At 45.0% G+C, this 24635-nt stretch overlaps 1 protein-coding gene across 2 annotated transcripts in view; it reads left to right on the forward strand.

Annotated features, from left to right (window-relative positions):
- Window positions 1-16401, forward strand: part of SLC4A11 (solute carrier family 4 member 11) — a 93796-nt gene extending 77395 nt beyond the window's left edge. For both annotated transcript variants that reach the window (XM_074904264.1, XM_074904265.1), the window contains 4 exons: window positions 1655-1828; window positions 6440-6635; window positions 8745-8914; window positions 12090-16401. In XM_074904264.1, coding sequence (XP_074760365.1) covers window positions 1655-1828; window positions 6440-6635; window positions 8745-8914; window positions 12090-12153 — 604 coding nt within the window. In that variant the 3' untranslated portion in view covers window positions 12154-16401. The remainder of the gene's footprint in view (window positions 1-1654; window positions 1829-6439; window positions 6636-8744; window positions 8915-12089) is intronic.
- Window positions 16402-24635: the final 8234 nt, after the last annotated feature.

Genomic DNA, 24635 nt, shown 5'->3' on the forward strand with positions numbered 1-24635 from the left:
CAAGCTTCTGGGACAGTCCAAGGACTACTGGGCTGGTTGGGTGGTGCAAAGATAACCTTGGATTAAAGCATCTAGATCTTTATATGTGTGTTGAACTAGAGAAGCTCAGTGGAGCCCATCCATTGATCAAAGCAGGTGTATAGCACCCACAGTGCTGCAAGACTGCTGAGACCAGTGTCCCAGGGGGACTGAAATGGTGCTGAAGTTAGCTGTGTGGTCTTTTTACATAGAAAGCCCTCAGAAAGGGGCAGAGAGGACAATCATACGATAACCTTGGGGATGCTGGAGATGCCTTTGCTCTGAGAAAGCAGCACGTGAGCAGGGGCTGTGCTTTCAAAGTGTGAGCCACCACAGGAAGCGTGTCTACAATCCCACCCTTCCTGCTGGCACCTTCAGCTTCAGAGGCATAGACATCTACCTGACCTAGTCACCCTGTGGCTGCCTCAGTCAGTGGAGGTGAGCACTTCCAGTGAGACAAGGCTTTGTTCCAAAACTAAACCCCACCCAAGATTTCTGTTGCCCAAACAATGGTATCTGCTGCTCTTTGAGATAGATGTTAAGCATAGATCTTCATGTGCCGGGTCATGTCTACAAACTCTATGTGCCTCATGTCCTAGAGCATCTCAAATGGCTCCAGATCTCTGTTTTAGTATTGAACAGAGCTTGCTTGAGTGGCATTAAGACACCATAATGGTGATCCCTTTCTAGTTGATGGTGCCTGGAGAGCAGTTCATCTGATCCCTTGCGTTGTGTCAGGGTAACAACAACTACCTGCTCTGACACCCAGGCAGAAACACAGGTATAGTCCTTTAAGTTACGTATCAAAGTCTGAGAGCTGAATCCTTCCCCAATCCTTTTTCTAAACTTTACTCATGGTATCCGAGCAGTTGGTACCAGATGGGTGTATTCAGGAAAGGGGCAGACCTTGCTAAAAATGGCAAGGTTAAACTAGATGGGAGTTCAGTGTTAGCAGGTGCTCTCTGTGTAGTCCTTGTAAAGTGAATGTGAAGTGGCCAGTTTCCTTGGTGAAGGCTGCCACCTTCCCCCCTCCCCTAACAAAATGGGAAGGCTGTCCTGTATTCACCAAAGTTAGGAGCATATTTCCTCGTTTGACTACTAAGGAGGAGCTGAAGCTTAATGAATTCATGTCCCGTTTTCTTATCGTGCAGTAGCAATTACATAATTAAGGAATTACTGCAGCATACTGAGCACATGTTCTGCTCACGGGGAAGGAGGGAGGTCAGGGTTGAAAACAAGACGGGTGGGAAACATCAGTGTTAGTAGTGTGTCAACCTACACCCAGGTTTCTAACCACTCCCACACGGACTCTGCTAGCAGATATATGTACATTTCTAGGGGACTCTGCAATAAATGTAGTGGCAAAACGCTGATGAAATTTTCATGGGCTGTTATTTTAGTGGGTTGCCTTTCTGCTCAGTGTTGTTCTTTCTGGGAGATGACTGCTTTGGGAGCAAACTATCAAGTTTCATTACATTTCATGTTCACGTAACGCACACTGTAAAGCGGGAGGAGCGTGAAATCGCTCTCTGCATGAGAGTGCACTTCGGTGTTCAGCATTCAAGCTCAGGTTCAGCAAGAGCTGCCTCTTAGTTTGCACTGACTGTAACTACTGTCAACAAAAACCTCGTTTCAGGTTGGTGAAGGGAACCGCTTATCACTGGGATCTCCTGCTCGTTGCGCTGATTAACACGGGGCTGTCGGTCTTCGGCCTCCCGTGGATCCATGCTGCCTTCCCTCACTCCCCAATGCACGTCCGTGCCCTGGCCTATGTCGAGGAGAGGGTTGAAAATGGACACATCTATGAGACGTAAGTAGGCGCCGTGGAGCTGTCATGGATCTCTTTGGTTTCATTTGTGGTTGCCTAATCCTTCAGGTACCGGGGGTTATGTGGTTGGGGAGTTAGCTGTCGTCTTGAAGACCTGCAAGATATGAAGGTGGAGGGGAGATGCACCAAATGAAGCCACCTCAGCCAGCATGGCCTGTGGTCTGGCTTCATCCCTCTTCACCAAAGTGCTTGTTTTAGGACAGCCACAGATTTATGCTTTTGTCAATGGCTGGCAGCAACATGCAGGAATTCCACCCACTCTGGTGCAAATTCTTCTCTGGAAGAGTCAGCCAAGACATTTTCAGGTTTATCTTTGTGGAAACTGAGGAGGTGCTTTGGCCAGATCTTTCCAGATGTCTTCACCAGGAAAAAGCCAGTCTGATTCATCGCCTGAAACCTATCTGGTGGTTATTACGAAGGGTAGGAAAAATGCAGCATTATTTCAGAGCTCCCATAGCATCTTCTGTCACGTTTCGGGAAGGCGAGATGCTTATTCGATTATCTTGTTTCTAAGCAAAAGCAACTTTGAAGCCATGCTCGGGTCACAGCTTCCTATTTAACACTGGCTTTTTTGCTGTTCCGAGTTGTCCAACACATCAGAGACCTATTAAAAAAAAAAAATATTTAAAAACCTAATTTCTTATGAAATCTGCTCCAGAATAGAGATTATCTGGTCTGTTTAATCTTAGTGTGTTACAGTTGAATGCTTTTACCTCAGAAGTGGTAATTTCCACTCACATACCATTAGTTTTAATTATCCTGTCTTGGTTTTCATTTTCAGAGTTGCTGCCTATCAAAAGTGAGGCTAAGTGGCCATTTATTTGGGGGGATGGAGTGGGTTTGTCTTAATTTCAATCTTGCCTTCACGCCGGTCTTGGTGCCAGCTGGCACAGCTGCTTTTTAGGTCAATGATGGACAGATTTCACCTTCCACATCTAGAAATTGCTGAGTCCTGCTGCTCGCTACAATGCTTTTGCAGACCTTTCCTGGGGGATCAGTCCCTTGGGCTCGTACTCCCATTAGTGTGTCTTGGTGTTAGTGGTTCCCACAGCTACATCTGTCTTGAATAAATGCTAAACCCGATTTCAAAGAAGGGCGCTTTGATTTGAGGTCTGTAGGGTTTTGCTCCCGGTGTCCATGGTCTGCTCTGGGATACTTCTGCTCTCCATTTCTTTGCAAGAGGCAGAATTTACGCTTCAAACCCCATGTGCCAGGCCTCCCTCCTGCATCTTCTGTTGTTAATTTTTTCATGTTTTGCCACCCAGTGTCTTGATTGTGCATTCTGGCTTCTCCTTGACAAAGTCAAGTCCCCTGCTAGAGTTAAGGACTACCTTCTGCCCTTGTCCTCTGCTCCTTCACCCAGCTGCCCAAAAAGAGCATTGGAGAGCCTGCTTTGGCCATGCTAAGCTAGATACAGCTCCAGTGATTATCCTGAAAGGGCTGAGCGATGCCCTCATCTCACTAAGTGTGTTCCCTTTCGGCGCAGCTCTTCCTCTGCTGGAAGCAAATCGGTACGTAAACGAGTGCTGTGAGTTGGATATTGAGAGTGAAACAGGGAATGAGGATTTCCTAGTTATCTGAACTCCCTTTGAGACTGAAGCTTTTTGTTCTCTGCAAAGCATTGAGCTATAAACAGGAGGCTCTGAGCAATGTTGTCATCTTCTTTTTCTCTCTCTTAGCCAGCTCTGCTGAAAAAGAAATGTACTGAAGCTCAATTAGAAAATCAGGAGCTCTTTCAGCACTGGGTCCCTTAGCAGGTTCCTTTCCTGCGCTCGAATCAAAGCTCTCAGTGCATATGATGATATAAACAAGAATAAAGATCTGTCACGATGAAAGTAAAATTTTCTTCTCCCCTGTAGAGTAACCACTGGAGTTTTATGTGGCAATCTGCAAAAATGGGCTCTCACTTTCCATATGGAGGAGGTCGGGTATGGCTAATCCCGTGCTAGCTGTATCTAAAGGATTCTAGGGAAATGAGCCTGGATCATGCTCTTTAATCTCCATTAATTATTTCATTTTCATTGCAGCACAGACTTTCTGGAGCTGTTTCCTCAAGGGCCAAACAAGATTCTGAACATGTGCAAATTACAGGGTTTTTGTTGGTTTTAATGTGACTGTTCATGATGTCCTTGCCCTGGAAATGAGAAAGGTGCTAGAATTGGCGGAAGGTCAATTTGAGGCTGGAAACTTCAGCTTTAAAAATCTCCTGTTTGGTGAACTATAAGCAATTTTAACTGTTCTGATAAGAAATTCTAAACTAAGTGGCATTAGCAGGAGCTGGCAGTAGTAGTTGCAGTACTTGTATGTGATCAAACACTCTTCAGTGCTGTGATTGCTGCATCCCCAAGAGATGAGAAGCAGAAAATTTCACGAACTTCAAAAATCCATTACCAAAGGGCTGCTACTCTGAGCTGTTCTGTACTTGTAGACTTGCATCTGATTGAAATGTAGTGTCTTCAGATCTAATTTTGATCTTGAGCTCTTTGATTGGCATGACTTTGCTTGCAAGGAACCTAGCAGACTTGTATGTGCTCGGACTGATGCTTGCAGGTCACGGACATCCCCCGACTGGGTTAGATCTTTGCCTGAAGTAGCAGAAATGCTTCCTCTGTAGTTTGCCTGATGATGAAGCCAGGGAGCAAACTCTTGCTATGGATGAGGCTAAATCAGTTAGTGCATCCTTTCATTCCTGCTTTACTGCATCACTCAAGAGGTTTGTAGTGGTTCTGGTAGCTCTGAAGTAGTTTGACTGCTCCTTATCAGACTGTCAAATTACTCTGAATTAGCACTTGCAGTTGCGCTTTAAGCTGCTTGGCTCTGTTCATCTTGAAGACTTCAGTTCTGTGGTGATCCAGACCTGGAGGCAGTGAAAGGATGCCAAACTCTGCCCACCTAGGTGATGTCCCAGTTCTTCCAGAGCTGGCAAGAGCAGTCTGAAGGTACGAGTAAAGTGTTCTACTCTCTCTCAGGGATCTTTTGACCTAGGAGACTTGCAAGAGGATTTGAACAAAATGTGTTTGGAAGGAGGAAAGTTGTTATTCCTGCTGTTTAAATCTAGCCAGGGGAGGTTACTTAGAGGTTAACACCTCCTGTGTCTTGTCTCTTGGTAATCCTGGGCAATATGTACAACCCGTCCCACTACTCACTGAGGAATTCAAACGTTGTCCTCAGGACCTTGTGTACTGTCTCTGATACCTCTTGTTAGGTCTTCTGAGCACTTGTGTTAATTCTGCCATGTTATCCAGATCCTGAGCAAGCCTTAGGCTGCTACTCTTTCTCTCTAAATACAAGTGTGGAAGGCTCCTTCATCCCCACAGCTTCATTATGCTTTTGAATGTATAAGCAGATTTGAAGTTCAGCCTGACCTTACTTATAAGGAAGATTCTCAAAAACTTAATATTGAAGGAATTCACTTGGAAACAATCTTATTAAGGACAGAAGGGATTATGAAGTCCCAGCAGTGCATATGTAAAAGAAGGAAATGTGCTTTGATAGATCTTGTGGCTGGCTCTTGTGTTAATCCTCAGAGTATTTTGTGTATAGGGTTAATTCAGAATATGAGGTCTCGCATCAAGAGAATGAGGCCACTAGATGACACCAAAACAGTCTATGAACAAGAATTTCTCCTGATAAACAGGGATTTACTCACTAGCTTATCCACTGAATTGATGGATTTGTCTTCTCAAAAACTTATGTTAAGAATCCTCCTTTTCTCTATTTATAAGTACTCTTGAAAGGTGAGATTTTTCTCCCGTTTCTGGTAATCTTTTTGAAACTAGGAGATGCTTTCAGGTTTAGTTAAAGTGAAAAGAAAACAAAGCCACCTCCCCTCAGCTCCCAAGTAGGCTCTGAAAGTTGCTGCATGCTTTCATGTCAGCCTTCCCCTCCCCACCCACTCCCCCCAATAAAAAAAAAAAATCAATTTGTGGTCTGTCAGCTCTGGAAAATTTGCATTAATTAATTACATGTTTTGCATGGTCATAGGCCATTTGCAGTGCAACTGCTATTATCCACAGCAGAATTAAATTTTTAGCTCCTTGCGTAGTGCTCTCAGCATCCTCTTCCATATAAACAAGGAGATTCTCATATACGTCAAAAAAAGCTGACTTGCAGTCAAGAGTGCAGACTTTTTTTTTTTTTTTTTACGAGAGGTTCATTAGTTCCTGTAGAAGTCAATGAGTTTTCTTCTGGATAGAAGCCAGTTGTATATGCATTGGGCAAATCGAGGAAAAGATTACTGCCCAGGAGGAGGATTCTTGCCTGGCTTTTTTGCAATGTACTAAACAGAATTAGTTTAGAGGGCAATTTAGTTCAGGATGGGATCCGTGGAGCTTCACAGAAGGGGAATTTGGCGTTTTTCCAGCTGCTCTGTTTGAGCTGTGGATTAAGTGCTTGGCCCAGATCCAGCAGAGCTCTGCCTTCTCAGTGTTACCACGGGGCCAGAAGTGCTGATCTCAGTGCAGTGGAGATGAGTTTCCCTTTCCTGAGTGGCACGTGTCCTGCCCCTACGCAGAGTAGTGAGCCCCAGCGATAAGCTTACATGGATGCTGGGATATTATCCTACTCCCCTAATCCCTGTTTTCTTGCTTTCAGGATTGTGAGCGTGAAGGAGACCCGGCTGACAAGTCTAGTGGCAAACTTCTTGGTTGGTCTCTCGCTCCTGCTCCTTCCTTTCCCTCTCCAGTGGATCCCGAAGCCAGTCCTTTATGGCCTCTTCCTCTACATCGCGTTGACCTCCATTGATGGGAACCAGCTCTTTGAAAGGGTGGCTCTCCTGCTCAAAGAACAGGTACGCAGACTGGGGCACCAGCCTGGCGGAACAGAGAAGGAAATTGTATTTATAACCTTAGCACCAAACTGTGCCAGGAGCTAACGTGGAAAGATGCCGGTGTTGGGAACGGCGACATGTTCTCAGGAGGTTGATTTCCAGCTCCAGCCTGCATATTCCTTTCACCTTTTTCTGCAGAGTGGGAGTGAAAGTTGATGTCTCTAGTTTAGCCTGGCTGCCACTGACAAGTCTCCGTTAAAGCGGACAAAGGAGCGGGAGAATAATACAGTGTCAAACAGAAGTGGCATGGTTATTGTTGGGTTAAAAAAAAGTGGTGGGTGAATTGTTCATAGAACGGCGCTGCATCTCATCTGTCTTTCAAATTCTGGATAAATTGCTTTCTGCATTTTCCTGCCACAAAATCAATTGAGCTTTCTTGTTCAGAGCAATGTCTTGGATGTAATCCTTCTCTTTTCAGTCTGATAGGAGTTGCTCTGGAGCCCTTATCTCCAGAAGGCAAAAAACAAGTGCACGAATGGTGTTGGGATAGCTGCTACCAGTGAAGACACCCCCTAAAGTGTGTAGAGGACAAATCAAAAATATATTAAAATAATAACGTTATTAAAAACACAATTGCATAAGCTTGCTCACTGAATGTAGAGTAAGTTTTAAAATCTCCACTGTGATGTTATGTCAGCTGCAGAGTACATGCATTTTAAAAATAATAATTAAAAAAAATATTAAAAAGCACACACATGATGTCAGTAGGTGGTGATCTTTATTTCCCCAACGTAGCAAAAAATTACCTGTTCTGAAGCTTTATTTTACACTTTCATTTTGACATGTGTGAAATACCACAAGATAAGATTTTAAACTCAAAAGGAAATTAACTTGCATTACTGAAACCCTTCTGATGTGGGGTGAAAACAAATCTGGAAGATGTGAAAGCATCTCTATTACAAGTGCTAAGAAAATGTTAGTTTGCAATGTAGGTGGTACCTGGGAGCAATCGTGAGTCTCCAACTCACCTTCTTTTATGTAATGAGTGAAGGGCTTAAGCCCAACATTTGGCTCCGCGTTTCTGCTAATTTGTTGTGATCTCTAATGCTACATCTCAGAGGTTAAAACTGTGAAATCTGACTAAAGATAACATTTGTCATGTCAATTTTTGAATGAGGATGGAATAGTTACTGATGCATGTGAAATCTTCTGGTTTTAGTGCAAATTGTGTGGAATTTTCCAAGCTATGGTTTGGAAAATTAAAAAGTATTCTCAAATATGGAGATCTCCCTTTTCTGGAAACATTTTAATGAGTCATGGTACAATCTGAAATCCATCGAGTCTGTTTCGGTGCCAGCAGACAGACGCTCATACTCTTCATTGATGTATAGACAGTGAGTCAAAGCCTGTGCTCAGACATGAGCAAGTAACTGTCAAAGGAAACCACGAGTGATATTTAGCCTATTAATGTCACTTTTTTCCCCTTCTTTCTTAAAAATGAATAGCTGTTATGAGTTGGGAAAATCACTGCAGTCTTGTACAGTCTCCTGCACCTCCCCAGTCTCATCTCCTGGTTTTTTCCCCTACTGGGGTTCAATCAAGAAAGAAATGGGACCACCAGGGGCACACATGGAGTCTGATCACCAGAGGACAGAAGGCTACAAAATAAGGAGGAGCTGGGTTTCAGGTGGAGAAACCATCCAGCAGTAACACCACCTGAATGCATCTGCTTACCATCACCCCTCGCACACCCCCACGGGCACTTCACATATTGCTGCAGAGCCCTGATAATCCGACTCAGGGGAATCTCATTACTGTACTTACCAAGACATTTTATTGCACTCTAGATGCTCCCAAAGGCAATCTTAGCTGTGTGGTCTGCCTTTTCTCCAGCTTTCTAGTGCCCAGTCATCTTCTGTGTGTTGTTGCCAATGCTGTGGTATAAAGCACTTGTTTTAACCCTACAAATCCTGCATTTAGCTACTGAACATGGTAAGGACTCTGATGTCGATGCATTCTGTGTAAATTGATGTCTTCCTTAAAACCCGTGTGTTCAAAAGCCTGTAACCACGTTTTACAGTCGCAAGTGCAGGTCGTTGCGTGTCTAACATGGAATTATTCTCTTCCCAGACTGCTTATCCTCCGACACATTACATTCGCAGAGTGCCCCAGAGGAAGATCCACTATTTCACAGGCTTGCAGGTCCTGCAGCTCCTCATCCTCTGTGGCTTCGGCATGTCACCGTTGCCCTACATGAAGATGATCTTCCCTCTCATCATGATAGGGATGATCCCGATCAGGTATGAAGCTTGTCTGCCTTTTTTTTTTTCTTTTTTCTTTTTTTCCTGTTTCCCATGCCTTTTGTCTTCAGGTTAGGACTGCAAGAAGTCTGAGCAGTCTAGCAGGGCAGCTGGTACTTTCTTGAGTAGCCAGATCCTGGAGGTGGGTGCTGGTGACCCCTTCTTCACCACCTGCTCAGGCTTGAGGAGGAGCAGTGCTGAGACGCTGTGATTTCACTGATGCTGGCGGTTGTGCAAAGGGTTCTGGGCTGGCAGGTGCTCTTTTTCCAGCTAGTGGAGAGGCAGAGAAGTCTGCTTTTGCAGTGCCTGTGAGATGCCTGATCTTTCTGAGAAGCTGTAGTCTGAGTCTTCCCTCTAGGTATTTGATAATGTTCCTTATTGCTTTGCAATTTGATTTCCTAAGGCCTGTGCTCAGAACAGAGCTAGAAACTTTTCCCAAGAGAAATCTTTATCTCTTATCCAGTGCTGTGGCAGCCTTACAGACCTCCTGCACTGCGAATGGCATTGCCAATGGTCAGTTAGCTCAAACTGGCCACATTTAGTCTTAAAATGTATCTTTAAAACTGGGAGGACCCCACAATATCTTGCAGTCTTGAGAGAGAATCATTGAGAAAATCAGCTAATTTCTTCCTTAATGTTCGTTAACAGTGACTGCCCATCATTCTCCAGTTAAATCATTCATGCTCTCTATCCTTTGGATATAATGAGAAGCCATAATAAGATCTTGGAAGGAACAGATCTGTTTCCAGTCCAGTGGATTATTTTTAGGCCAGCATGGCATCCAGTGATATCTGATTGTCTCTGAGTTTGCAGTCTTGATGATTTTTCTGTCTGATCTCAAAGTTCAGGGCTACCAATGTCATAATCTTCATTGTGATGTTTTCCTTGGGTGATAAGATGGGTCCAGTTCTTTCTAAAACAAAAGCAAATGTCAAAACTACCATGGCTTTCAACAGGATCAGGTTAGAGCTACTTGGGCTGGATTTCTAAAGATAAACAAAATCTTGGAAAACACTGAAATTATTGTTCCCGTGGCAAGAATCTCTCACCCACCCTTCACGTAGGCGTCACTCCAGATGACTGGTTAAGTGGCTGGTAAATACTTCAACTGCGTGCAGTGCTGGATGATTGACTCTTGTGGGAATTGCAAGTCTCCGCACAGAGCGGCTCAGTACAGAAAAGAAAACGTGGGATACCCTTTGCCAAACATTCAAGTATCAGACATAGTGTAATCTTAATTTGGAGAGAGTGCTGTCAAAGAATCTGATTTTTGTAAGAAGAGCTAGATAGTTCAGTGGTGCGAATATATCTTTAAAGTAAGATACTGTTGTCTAAAACTAGCTCTGTTGCTAACTCGTTTCTCTTTCCGGAGCAGTTTTTTTTTTCTAGTAGCTGGATAATCAGCCCTGCTGCTAAAGGGAAGATGGTGCTACCTGGCACAATACAGAAATTCACCCTTGGATTTCCTTTCACTGATCTCTTTTGCCTTCATGTAGTTTCTGTGGGCTCCAGCCGAGAAGGCAGCACCATGATGCATGAGCTCTGTAGTTAACAATGACTTTTTTTCACAAAGATTTGGCATTCTAAATAGATGAGACACAGCAGAAGAAATGAAGTATCTTTTTTCTTTTTTAAGAAAGTGAAGGGAGGAAGAGGAGATGGGACAGTAGCCAGGGGTCAAAGTCAAGAATCAAACCCAGATGAGTGAGTCATGGCTCAGTGTCCCATCCAGAAAACCAGCCATGTTACTTGTCTGTCTCATAGCCACGTTTCCATCTGTCCGACAGTGTTAGACTCATGATTTGCATTGTCAGTGGTGAGGGACCATCTTTTTCCACTGGTGTAGCGTTAATGTGGAAGATAATGTTTTTTCAATGGCTTCTCATTATTGCGGTGGAGAACAGCCTGCTGGGAGAAAATGTGATCTCTTTGGGTATCCCCAGTTCCTGGCTTTGATTCAGAAATTTGAGATGACTAGTTTTTGGTTGCTCAGAGAGGAAGAGCTCCTTTCCAAGTTCTCTGTGATGCTTATCTCTGCTCCCGCAGCTCTCGAGCATTTTGTTTCATTTTTCCCTTTTCTTTTTTTTTTTTTTTTTTGTCTCTTTAAGCAGGTCCTGGTAACTCACAGTGGTAAAGCGCTGTTTGGGATCTCTTGCACAGCTATTGAAAAGGCCCTTCCAAGTCTTCAAACTGGCTTTCTAGTGCTTTGTGCCTTAAGTTAACAGCTGAAGAATAGCTTCCTTGTTAAACAAGGAAAAGTGTCAGACTTAAATATGTAGGATTTAATGAGAGCAACTTCATAGCATATTGTTACAGTGCCATGCTTTTCTCACCCAAAAACATTAATTCACGAGGAGGTTCTTTCAAGCAAATAAAAAAACCAAATTATAAAAATTCACAATCCCAAAAGTAAGGGAATCGCTGTCTCCATGATCCAATGGAGAATCCAGGCCCAGGGTAGGGATGGAGTCTTACCAGCAGCTGGAGGAATGAATGTCACAGCCCTTCTTAGTCTCTTGCCACAGTGTTGAGTCTTGCTGATAGATTTAGTGCTTCTCTAAAGACTAAAGCTTCTGGGTTGTCTAATAAAGCTTCTCTGTGGTGAGAGCTGAAAGGAATGACCTGGGCTATTTGGAAAACTGAGGAATGGCAAGACAAATAACCCTTGTGTGCAGGTCTTCGAGCCAACATTCCTACTATAGGGAAAGTGGTGAAGAAAGTAGAAATTAGAAATAAATGATGATTCTTGGTGAAGGAACCCATCCACCAGCAAACTGGAAGCAGCAGGAAGCTACTGTCTGCCTCCCCAGCACAAACCAGCAGCATAGCTGTGGGTTGGGTGAGACTGGTACGCTTTTGTCACCTTGAAGGTTTGTGGTGACAGAGCGCTCTTGAATAGTGACTTTTCTCCTCTGAGGATGAAGATGTTCTCTTTCCTCTTCAACTGAAATGAGGAGGCTTCTTCGAGGAGCAGCTCCTCACTTATTCCTATAAATGCTGCATTTACTTGGAGGATCAGTTGTTTTTACTCTCCCCCACTACTTCTTCCCTTCAGCTGGGTGACTCAGTTATATGCATGGCCATGGGCAAACTCAGCTGAGAGCCTTGGGACAGACAACAAAATGTTACATGATTATAAACAAGCACTAATTCTATCTCTCGGGTTCAATCTTAGGTATAACCTGCTCCCTAGGATCATCGAGGCCAAGTACTTGGATGCTATGGATGCAGAGCATTAAACGGGGTCCTCCGTGCACGGAGCAGCGAGGACAGCTCGTTTGGAGTTGGAAAGCGGCTTTGCCGAGGCGTAGAACAATCTGTTTGCAGTTCTTTCTTTCACCACTTTCTTTCTGCTCTAACATGGCATTGGTAATGCACACGTATCAAAGACCAACTGAGCGTTGAAACAGCCTTGGACTTGGGAGGCCGATGCTCTTTGGAGCTGTGAGGCAAGCAAGCTTTATGGAAAATGCTAATTTCCACATCCCCAAACTGGAAACCCCGAAGATCAACACGTTCATACGGTTGGATCATGCGTTCTCAGAGTGGTGGTGTGCTCCCTTGTTTGAGGGCGGGGGGAATCTCTGTTTTATGCACCACGTCCCTTTCTTCCAAAACACAGTAAGGATAGCAACTGACCCTTCTTTTGCAGAATGACAGTCCCGTTCTGGCCTTGGAATTCAATTTCCTGTGCATCCAGTATTCCCAAATTGGTATTCCAGGTGGGATGGCCTCGGACTAAACCAACGATGTCAGGAGAGATGTTTGGCCATTTCTTCAGATTAGCAGGGCTGGAAGCAGGTGTAATCTGTACTGATAAAATCCACTGCTTTGGATGAATATTTAATTCTTACGAATGAGCTGGAAACGTTCAGAGGTTGGGCTCACATGGCGATGTTGATGAAACTGCATCTGGGTCTAAGCTATTTGGGAATTATTTTGAATCTTTCTACCATTGCTTCTTGGTAATCAAACACAGAAGTGTAGTTTTGCACAACTGCAACATTCTTGCTTGCACCCAGAGTCAGATGCTGAAACGTGTCGAAGGGCGGTTGTGTTAATGATTGCATATACATATGTACAGTAGTGCCTATGTGTACATATATACATATGGATTTGTGTATATATTTTTGCATAGATATACAAATAGGCCTGATTCTTTCAAAATATCAAGTGTTTTTGTGCAGTCAGTGTTACCTGTGGTGTCTTGACCATATACCTGTTCTCTGCTTCAGTGCTGCTTTTTCTCATTTGAGATATGGTCACTTTTTTTCTTTTTGAAGCTGCTCAGTTACTGGTTTTGTTCATGTTTTGCTTTATTCAAGATGTTCTTTTGCTTTCTTCTTCCCATGGCTTGAGACCTTCATCATTCTGTCTTGATGCTCCAACGTGTGAATTTTGCATTTTATGTACAGCATGCAATGAAAGTTTTCCTCTTTTCACCTAATCCAGTATTTGTTGGTCATTTCATTGTTTCTGTTTTGTAGCTAATCTCCAGTTTTCCCCATTCCCAGATGTTATATTATATTTCTGGATGAATCTAACTTCTGCTGTCTTTTATATTTCATTTTATTTAATTTTGCTTGTACTATGGTCAGTTTTCTTGTTTGGAGTACTGTGAAATAAGCTGCCCTTTAGTTCAGTGCTTGCCCTTTCCTGCACACTACAGATCACAGGTAAAGTGTTATGAAAAATGTGGACTTCTGAAGATAATGAACTTTTAAAACAATAGAAATGAGGGAAGAAAAGTCATATAAAATGAAATGCAAATATATTATTAGCAGAGAAGTGTTTCTTAACAATTGCTTGCCCAGTAAATGGTGCAGGGTTTTTATCAGCACATGCCCTACTGCTTGGGTGTTCCTCTGCGTGATGAGGAAAACCAGCTCTGTAACGAGGGAGGAAGGCACTGGGTGAAAAGCTCCCATGCTGAAACCAAGCCAGACCCAAGCCACTGAAGATCTGGTGTATTTGTTCTAAATATCAGATGGTATTTCATCTTAACGTAGCTGCCTACAGCTTTAAAATGTGTGTGAAAAACTGAATTTTTATTTTCTTATGAAACCCTTCAGCTTTGTATTGATACTTGGAGGAAAGCAGTAAGAGTGTTCCCAAAAATGTGGCCATGGCTTATATATCCTCGAGCAATCGCAGGGGAAAGCCCTCAGCTTAAGTAAGCAAAACAACATCGTGTGACCATGAAACCTTGAAAGCATGACCTTCACGTTGCACCAACCAACTCTGGGGGGACTGCTGAGAAGTCTCAGGGTCCAGATGACCCCCCCAGTCCGGCCAAGCAGGTAATACCGTGCGGTTGGCTCTCAGTCAGCCGTGGAGGCAGCAAGGGTAACTCGTGCCATGTCTGGTAAGTTAAGCGGTGTGACAGCAGGTATAAATCTGTGTGTGGTTTCTGACCACCTTCAACAAGATTTCCTGGCTTTTGAGTCATTTCTGTGATGAGATCACTAATAGCTGTTACCAAGTTCTACATGTAGAAACATCAGACAGTCAGCAAACAGGATTTTGGGCAGTGTAAAGGCAGAGGGGGTAAAAGTATGTCTGATCTTCAGTCAACAGAAAAAGAGCAGGTGACAGCAAACAGTTCAGTACCTGTTGTAAGACAGGGAGTGCAGGGGCCTGATGATGCTTGAATAATGCGTTTTGCCCACGGATGTCAAAAGACTTAACCAAAACTGGATTCAGAAGTGTCATCCTCCGGTTGAGTAAGCTGTTAAACACACGTGTCCTAGGGTTGCATTTCGGGTGTCTCGGCTCTTGGCAGGAAGAAGTCACCCTGTGGGATGGTTTAAATCATGTTGTGGATGCTGTGGGTGGAGGAAGGAGAGGACGTGCCCAAGGCAACGTGGTTCTGGTCTCTTTGAAGAAGAGCAGAAGCCCTGGGTGAAACTTCCTCCAACACAGAGCGTAGTGGGGTGAACAGGCATGCAGGTCTTGCCAGAGGAAATAGTTTTGTGGATATACCCTCTATCTCCCCACTTAGAAGGACCAAAAATATCCCCATTTAAAGTCTCTTTGAAAGTATCCGTTTCAGATAGTGTCAAATATTGCTGAGATCATTTAAAAACCAGATACCTTGGGGGATGGGTCAGGTGTGCGGTGTGTAACTAATCCATCACAACTCTTGTTTGTATCTTCTGCTGCTGCTGCTTTACCAGTATGACTTCAGTGTCCGTATTTTCTTTGTCGCATCAATAGGATTCTGTTTTGCAGGGCTTTCTTTGTACAGAAGTTAGGGGCCAAAGAATCAGCTGATGGGGAAATCAGCATAAATCGGGAAAAGAATTTGTGCTGGCTTAGACTGGTTGAATATTTGGAGCCGTGTCTCAATATATGGGTAGAAGGGAGATGTGAGTCTCAAGGCCTCTTGTCTCATGAGGGGTTGTAATGATCCTGCAGAGGATTTTTTTCATACAAATACCTTTTCTCTTCTTGTTTGCTTCTGGTTTTGCTGACTTAAGTGCAGGCGTTTCCAGGAAGTAGGCTAACTAGGGAAGGAGAGTTTGTTCAGAGTCAATTGAGCACTTTAATACTTCTGTGAAGGTTAAGACAATTAGAATGTAAAAGAAGTTTTATTATAAGCTCTTTATATACGCACAATGCTATGTATAACTGTTGCCAAAGAACTGGGTTTGAAAGATGTTGTTTGCTGTTAAGAGTCCGTGACGTTCACCTGGAATCACAAGGTAGTAAAAAGCTTCTGAAACAAGTGGATTTTGGAAGTTACCTTTTGACAGCTGCCAAAACAATCAGAAACTGGAGATAGAATAAACTTCTGCTCTCAGAGTTGTAGTTCTTGGTCCTTGCATTGAATGTAGGAGCTAGAAGTTAGCTTGACAATTAAAACTGGATTTATACCTGAATAGTTTTGTTGGTCTGAGACTTATTTTTTGCTTTCAGAAATACTATTGACACGCTATGTATGGAAATAGATGTGTTTCTCCATGTAAATTAAGGCAAGTTGATGAAAACATGGACTGCTGAACAGGCAGCATAGCACTTTCTAGATTGCTTAGGAAGCAAATCTGACAACTTCACTAGCAACAATCTCCGAATTCCCTGGTGTCAACGTTTGAAGCTATTAATAAATGTCAAGCTCTACTTGGATATGCATCAGCACATTACTGCGAGAGGATGGGGATGGAGTAAATGAATTCAGCTGGCTTGCTTCAGAGCTGCCATCTGGTGAAAGGCTTCAAGATGAGCCCAACGGCTGTGGGATGTGATACACACTTCCTGACGACACACGTGAACTGGGATGCTCTGAAAAGAAGTATGGTAGATGATCACGTTTCCATATACTGTAGGTCAAACAGTTCTCCCCCAAAGGCCCTCATCCCCAGCTGTACCAAAAGACTGAAACTGTAAACTTTTGCGTATTGTATCTGGCTGCTTTAGACACTGCTGCTGAACTGTGTTCTGTGGACACTCTTTGAAGAAACATGAAGTTGGCCAAAGCTGGATGTAGCTGGAGATCGCTTGGGAGTGGGAGGGAGGGGGGTTGTTTCCGTGGAGTTCTTGGCAATACAAAAGGGACTTGAGACATGCCATGTCACCGAAAGCACCTACCATTTCCCAGTCTCTGTCCCAGTAAGCATGTATCTGCACTATTACTGACACATGTTCACGTTACTCCTTGATCAAACCTTTTTTCTCATTCATTGTGTTCTGTTTCTGCCTGCCTGGAAGGTTAACAGGCAGAACCAGGATTGGCTCAAGCCCATCCTTTGCGTCTGTCCCCCCAGAACTTTAGTGCAAGCTGTCTTCTGTCATCTCCTGACCCAGCTCTCGTCTTCCCCAGCCCTTCTCTGAAAGTTGGCTCTGGCATCCCCGCTGTGGAAATGCTGCCAAAGTACCAAGTGGGAATTTTTCTCTGGAGGACTTGAGCCTGTGTCTGAGCAGCAGCATGGCAGTGGCTGTTCCCCTGGGGCTCGCTTTGCCATAATACCCAATAATGAGGGATTCATAATTGTTCTACAGTTGCACTGTGTTTGGCATCTCTTTAGATGACTACTTTATGATGCAGTGTCCTACTTGGGCTGTCCTTTCATCTGTCTTGCTTCCAAAACAACTTCAATAGACATAATGGGATGGGTTTGCCCCATTTTCTATCTGTGCTGAAGCCTGTGGATGTTAGAAGAGAATAGTCTTAATTGTTTCAATATCTAATTAAGGCATTTAAGTACCAAACCCTGTCCATTACACTACTGGCTGCAGATTTGGTTGCAAAGAGCAAACCATCAATATTGTGTAAAGAGCAGACAGGCGAGGGAGTTGCCGGAGTACATGCTTTAGAAATACAAATTAGCACTTTCCTCTTCAGCTTTTCTGTGTTTTCCTTTCAAACTAAGACAATCCTTGGCTGTAGAAAACTCTGCATGAGCTTGGATCACTTGGCGCTGTTCTGATGTCGCATTAAATATTAAGAGCCTGTCCTGGGGGAGATGCTGCCTTCTGCTCCCCATCTGCATCTCTGCTGCAAAGAGCTGCTTACTTGGAGAGCTGGAGTCTGCTCTTGGAGCAGAAGAGGGGATGCATGTGGCATCTCAGTTGGTCATCTGTGTGACAAATCCTTGCTGCTGCAAAAGCTATCAGTATCCCTTATTTAGCTGCAGGTGGGAGTCCAAAAGGTGAAAGAAATGTCCAAGTTGGAAAAAACATTTTGCAATTAAATTCTCTCCTTGTTGACCTGAGCTATGCTGCCTTTTTGCTTTTAGCTTGGGCGGGGAGGGGGGGGAGCTCTCTAGCACAAAAGTGTTTGTTACAGGATCAGGGTTTTGCAGAAAATCAACATCTCCAGCAGCTGGAGTATCAGTTTTGGTGCTTGGGAGTTTTGCTGAAGGGCTGAGATCAGGACTTGCTCTGCCTCTCGGCGACAATCAGCGTCTCAGCCTGCTTTTTCTAGGCATCGAATTTAGGTAAGTTTCAGATGATTGAATGATTTAGATGGTTTCTGCAAATCGATATGAGTGATGACAGAGTAACATGGCCGCGCTGGTCTCTGCCAGACGTGGCTGGAGCAGAAGGTGCAGCCCTTGGTGCCGTGAGCGATGGCATCTCCAGTTTTGCAGGTGATCTCTTTTCAGGAGGTGTGTGTTTGACATCTGAGTGACACGACTGAGCTTGGGCAGTGTACCCTCCTCTCCGTGAACTGCTTACCTCAGGAGCTGTTAGCCACCTTTATAGTTATTTACAGCATATATCCATAGCATCGCCTATTTCTGAACTTCTCAAATTTGGGACCAGTGCTGCTGATTTCAAATTTCATCTCCAGCAGAGTCCCAACCTGCATAAATAAGCTTTTAAGTGATTCACATCTTCACTGCAGAGCTTCCTTTGCCTGCCCAGGTGTTAGCAGCTGCCTCCCATCTCCAAGCCTTCTGAAGCCAAAGTGTAATTAAGACCCTGGTTTTAAGTGCCTGTGAGCTGTGACCGCTGGGGTGTGTGTTGGATGTGTCCATCCCTGGCAGGTGCTGGGCTCTGATCTGAGGTGCCCAGCAGGTCTAGGTGGATCTGTTCGTATGGGAGAACCATGATTCAGCTGCAAAGCACGGCAGCTGCTGGAAAGCGAGAAGCTTATTGTGCTGTTGACCCTTGGAGGATTTAGCCTCTTGCATTTGGCAGAGCTGCTCTGATTTAATAAGGTGGCTTAGTGCTCTGTTATTTTCAGAAGTGTTCAGCCCCTCTGTTTTCCCTGTCCTCTTTATTGATGTGAAGCTGCACCTTGTTCCCACACAGACGTTACCCCAGAAAACAGGAATTGTCTTACTAAAGACAAAAAATCCTTACTTCTCTGAAGTACCTACTCTGTTTGTGCAAACCAAACCCCCTTCCCCTTGGTCCGACCTGAGAAAGGGGCTGTATCTTAAATACTCCCTTACTTCCCTTCCCGCTTCCCTTGGAGCGACTGTAAATGCAGAATAAGCTCCGAGGGGGTGATTTAAGAGGAGACACCTTCCTGAGGCAGAGCTGTCTCATCATAAATCCTGCATCCCGTTTCTGTGCAGGAGCTGGGAAAAGACCAGCGCTGGGTTTTATCTCCCAACGTTTCATGTGGCGTGTAACTGGTTAAACATTTCTGTGTATGGGGACCAGGAGATTTCCGTCACAGATTGCCCAGGAACTATTTTAAGTGAGGGAAAGCACATGTTCCTATTTAGGGAGATTCGGCCTATAGATATTGCACTTGCTAAATATGCTCTGAACGCGCATGTCTCTATCTAGTGCTGATTTTACAGTGGATGATTTCTTTTTGATAAGAGTTGCTTGGGGCGGGGAGGGAGAGGGAATTCCTTTCTTGTATAAGGAAACTCTGTATTTAAAAACAAAATAAAAAGAAGTATACTGTTTATATATTTCTACTTTGTGCCTAATCAGTGTCCTTTATTTAACCTTTAGCTCCCAGCATTGCTTGGATTTCTCTCCTAGTGCTACACGTTTCTCTGGTGACTGGTGGGGATCCCTATAGCTGAGGTACTTCTGTAATTAATCCCCAACAGTTGTAGCATTTGAGCATCTCAACTGTGAACGTAGAGATATGCGTTGTCTTACCGGTGGGAGTCAAAAATGGGATTCTTCATGCTTTAATGGGGAAATGTAAACAAAAAATAACTGCACCTCTTATCTGATATGGTGCACTGAGAGCACCTAGACCTGGCTAGTGTTGCCCTTGTGGCTCTGCCTTCCTTGGTATCATCCAAAATCTAGTGAATTTTGTGTTGTATTGGAGCCTTGAGAATGATCCGCTTCTCCAAGGAGTACATTTACTCCTTACCTACCACAGGACTCAAGCTTGGATAGTTGCCTTCCAGCTCCCTCTAGCCCATCAGGGTCCTTGAGGAGCTTGCTTTGCAGAAAGAGGGGCTTTTTGCATGTGAATGTAAGCTGAGGTTGAGGTAAGGGTAGGACTGGGAATGGTTATGTGGGTCTGCTAGTGTCATCTGAGAGGAGCCGGAGCCTGTAAATTTGCTCTTTGCTTCCAGCCACTGCATCTCTCCAGGTCCTGTAGGATTCTTCCGCCATGCAGGTGACCCATTCTGGCCTCCATCAGTATGTGCTGCCCTGGAAGTTACGTTGGTGACCCTCTTGTATTTTTGTATCTATATAAAAATATAGATAAGTAAAACAAATATGCAGACAGGCTACCAAGAAAAGGGGGAAGCAGTCCTTGCAGTGTTAACCCCAGAGGGATGCTGAGCGTTGGGCAGCCTCAAATTTTTGGGACCTTTGAGATGTGCCAGTCCCCGGGGAAGTGAAGGAGCGCTCAGACTGTTTGCTGCACCAGTCTGGTACCATCCTCTTCTAAAAAGGATGAAGCAGGAGCCAGGGTCTGGGGAGGCTCATGAGCCCTTTCACAACATTTTGTTGTTTTCAGACAGATATGTTGCGTCCCACTTCACAGCAAGGTCCAAAAAGGGACCTCCAAAAAGCAGGCAGGACGTCCTAAGAACAGACACAGAATGGGTAAGTGGTTGTGCACTCATCAAAGAAAGCCTTCTGGGAGCAATGGGGTCATCTGGGCCCATGGTCTCTCTCTGTCTCCAGTCCCTGAGGGTGTCTCCCCAGGACAGCTCTCAGGTCCCTGCTTGGTGCCCAGGAGTAGCCTTGGAAAGCTGGGAATGCTGTACAGCCCCTTTAGGCTGAAGTGAGGTATCATGCAGGACATCAGGACCATAAACACATGGGGATGCAGTGAGGGTGCCGGGGAGCAGGGAAGGGGCGGGCAGGACACGTTTGTCACCTTCTAGTTTCACTGTGCAGAGTTTTAGCTGATGGGCCTCTGCCTGCAACTGCGGGCAGCTGGGCAAGGCCCTAACCCTGCCAGATGCAAAGTGTCCCCGTTCAAAGCAGATGTCTACTAATAGTTGATTTAAGTGGCAGTGGCATTTGTGGTAAATCTGATCTTGGGAAGGGTCAGATGGGGATGTATTTCCCCCCACCATGTCCTTCTTTCCCACTAGGACACATACGCCATGTGCTGCCAGGAGCTTTACAGGAGGGATTCAAATATCTGTTGGCCAAAAATTACACGGATAAACTGTCCAAAGAGGTGCCAGGCCCTAGAGGTGCGATCTGTGGTTTTGCCCTGTACCGTGTGTTGGTATGGAGGGTGTGGAAAAAGGGATTATTTATGATGGCTGCATCTGGGCTTTCCTCAAACCGACACGAGGAGTTTGTCAACACATTTCCCCTCTCAATGTCCTGCTTTGATTTAAACTAAAAATGGAGTTGGCATATTCCTCCTTGTGCTTCCCAGCCCTGTAAAGAACTGAAATATCCTCCCAGAGAGATCCAGGTCTGACGGGGTCTGTCACTGCCCCCCGATGTGCACATGCTACTGCAGCAAAACTGGTGAGAAAGGACCCGTTAGCCCCTGTCCTTTGTGTTTTGGTGGGATTCAGCACCCGGAGATGGACTGGAAGGGAAAGAAACACAAACGCTGGAGCCAACAAGAGGTCAGCTATGTCAAGTTCTTGGTGTAAGAGCCAAAAAAAGCCATGAATTGTAGCTTGCTTGTTTGTTTTCTGGCGAGGGGTTTGCCTTCCCAGGCACCAAAACCTGCTGGTTTTCATGAGGGATTTAATCTGCTGAGAGCAGGTGCCATCTAGGGGACAGACAACAGAAGACAGGGAGGGGTTTCATTTCCAAACCTGCAATACTTTCTCCACCGCCCCAACCCACCATCTCCATTTCCAGTCGCTTTGGCACCGAGCACAGAGAATCCCAGGCTCAAAAGGGGGAGCTGGTGGGTGCGTGGCATGATGCAAGATTAGCCAGCCCCCAGTCCCGAGTGGAAAGCATATGCAGCACTCATGCCTAAAGCCATGGACCAGAGGAGCATGCACCAAAGTGGGTTTTTTTGGATGGTTTACTCTAAATAATGTGGAGAAATCACAAGCGAGCCAGAGCGCTGTGAGCTCACCTCTCTGCTCATGTTCCCAGCTCTAGGTTTGCCATGATGTCCTGAAGCAACCTCCCCTCCTCCTGCTGCTCTCCAAAGGGCACCAAAACCTGCTGGATTTTAGAAAAAGTTTGGCCGGGAGTGCTTGCTCTGCCTCACTCACTCAAATTTTGATGGGCTGGGGGTGTAACGCCAGGACGATGCATTGAGGGGGGGCTGGTTCAGCACTGTGTGACACTATCTGAGCCCCAAAAACTAAATCAGCACCTCCCTCACTGCATATACTTAAATCCAGGCTCTACCCAACCCCTTGGAGATGGCGGACGGGAGAGCAGCAGGTGGAAATTCTGCATGCCCATCACTTGGAATAAATAATGAGCACTAATGATACCTGGCAAATGGGTGACTACAGCTGTGAGCCAGAGCTGCAGGGCTGAAGGGTTTGTGTTGGAAACTTCAGCTAAATCTCTTTTTTTTTTTTTTTTTTCCCCACCCTTTTCCTCTCCTATTTCAGGCTTTTTGATTTTTCTCTGCTAGCTTCATCAGCCCCCCCTGGAAATCCTTTTAGCACCTCCCGTAAGCAGTTTTAGGGTGAACAGGAGGGTCTGCAAGCCAAAAGTTTGCTGTTGGAAGTCTACTCTCCCTCCACCTCGTTCTTATCCTGTGGCAAATGTCCTTCCATCTTGTCGCCATCATCCCCTGGGACAGTCCCGCCTTTGGAGGAAATCGGGATGAGGCACCGGTGCTACCAGCAGATGGCTTTAGCTGCGATGGGGTACGGAGAGAATTTTTGGAGAGCCTTCCAGATAACTAAAATTTCCACATCGTGGGAGATTTAAATACTAAAAGCTGCTTGCTGTCTGTGCAGACTCCAGCAGAGGGAGCGTGGCTGCATCTAACAGCATTAATTCCTCCTCTTCAGCAAACACATCTTTTGCGATGAGCTTTTTGGGCATCTCCTTTGGATGGCGTTTTCCCACGAGGTTCCCAGTTGCTCCCCATCTGCTCAGATAGCAAAATGCATGGGGTGTCTTTTATAAATAGATGAGAATTTTGGTTTTTTGGTTTTTCTTTTTTTTTTTTTTTTTCCAATTTGGGGAGATACAGTAAGAGAAAACCAAACCAAAGACTCGACTCTGAAAGTTTAGTCACAGGTAGGTTGTGGTCATTATTATTCCCGATCACAACCGCTGGCGAAGCACCATGGGGTCTGCACAGGGGCAGATTATCAGACACCCTTGCTGTGAAAGTGGGTTAAGACCCTCTGTTTCCAAATCAGAGAGTGTTTAGATACACCAGACCAGTTCATCGTGAACTTCTCTGGAGGCAAAAGCAGTCCTTAGCGATGCTCCTTGAAAGCTGATAGTGTCAAGTGATTAATTTTATCCATCTGGGTAGACTCTGTCTGCTCAGAAGGAGAAATGTCAACAACTGCAACAGAGAGAGAATTGCTTTGGGATGCTAGTCCTGGAAACATTGAGAGGTTGAGGACCTCTGAGTTAATTAGATTTCTCAGAATTTGCATATTAATAAATGTGCCTATTACATTGCTATTAGAGTTAATAGGGTGTAATATTAACAGTAGTTAATAAAAGAGCCACTTTAATGGTCATTTGTACAGGAAGATGGGAGAATATATCTGGGCACTGTCTTCATGAAACAGCGGGAGGGCTTTGTTCATCTCTTGCCTGCTGCAGATAGAGAGGGAATACATTGACTATTTTGCGTCTTCAACTTCTCGGCTTTATTTTGGAAGGACAATTCCCTTTGGGGTTCATCCATCTTGCTCCAGCAACATCCCTGCTCCCCCAAATCTGTGTTCTCTTCTCAGCCAAAGAGAGAAAGCTACGGTTAGCAGCCAAGCTAAGGTGCACTGGCCATTTCCTCCCCTAATTGCCATTAAATGCAATTAGTGTTTCCCAGCCTGCCCCAGGAGCAAGTGCCTTAGTAAGGTCATCATGGCCTGCAGCTCGAGAAAAGCTGCACGAAGAGTTCTAGGGAGAAGGAGAATCATTATTCTGAGTCATTCCCTCAGAGAAAAATTGCCATTTTCCCTTCTGTCTTCCCCAAAATCAGGCTATACAGAGAACGTGCCCTCCAGCCACTCAGTGCATGTCCCATGAGCTGGACAGTGGCTTTCTGCCCTTGTTTTTTTTTTTCAGGGATTTTGTTGTTTCCCAAATTACCAGAACAGCTTATTCCCCTGGAAAAGTGTGGGGGGAAAACTCTCCTCTGGAGTCCCTACAGGGGTTGTGGAAGTTTTAGGTTGTATCCTACAGAAAAGGGGCTAGGATGGGAGAGAGGGAGGTTATTTCTGCCCCCTGAAGCTGTTGCAGGAATTTGAGGCTCTGCCATAAGCAGTGTAAGGGGTCGGCCAGAGCAAAGGGTCTGTGAAGCTCATCACCTTTATAAGCACCTTCTCTCCTTCCTTCCCCTGCCAGGACATGAACTTGGCCTCTGTGCATAAGCCGGCTGCTTCCCAGCGACACAGCGAGAGGGAAAAAAAAAAAAAAATCCCTCCCTGTCCTTGCTAATGCAAAGGACCTGCTCGCTGTGTTACTCTCCCAAAGTCAGTCTCCAGGGAAGATGGAAAAATTCCTCCTGCCCATCCCCGACACTGTATCCTTCCTGCCAAACGCCAGTCCCAGAGGTGGAAAGCAGTGCAGGGGTTTGCAGCTCATGAGCAGATGGTTTTCCTGAAACTCTCCGGGCATCTGGCGACAGGCTGCCTTGGCATGTAACAGCTGCTCCTTAGGGGATGGTTTTCTTCTTGGATGAATTTGTCTGGGGTTTGAGACTGCT

The sequence above is a fragment of the Athene noctua genome, chromosome 4, assembly GCF_965140245.1.
Source record: "Athene noctua chromosome 4, bAthNoc1.hap1.1, whole genome shotgun sequence".
NCBI lineage: Eukaryota > Metazoa > Chordata > Aves > Strigiformes > Strigidae > Athene > Athene noctua.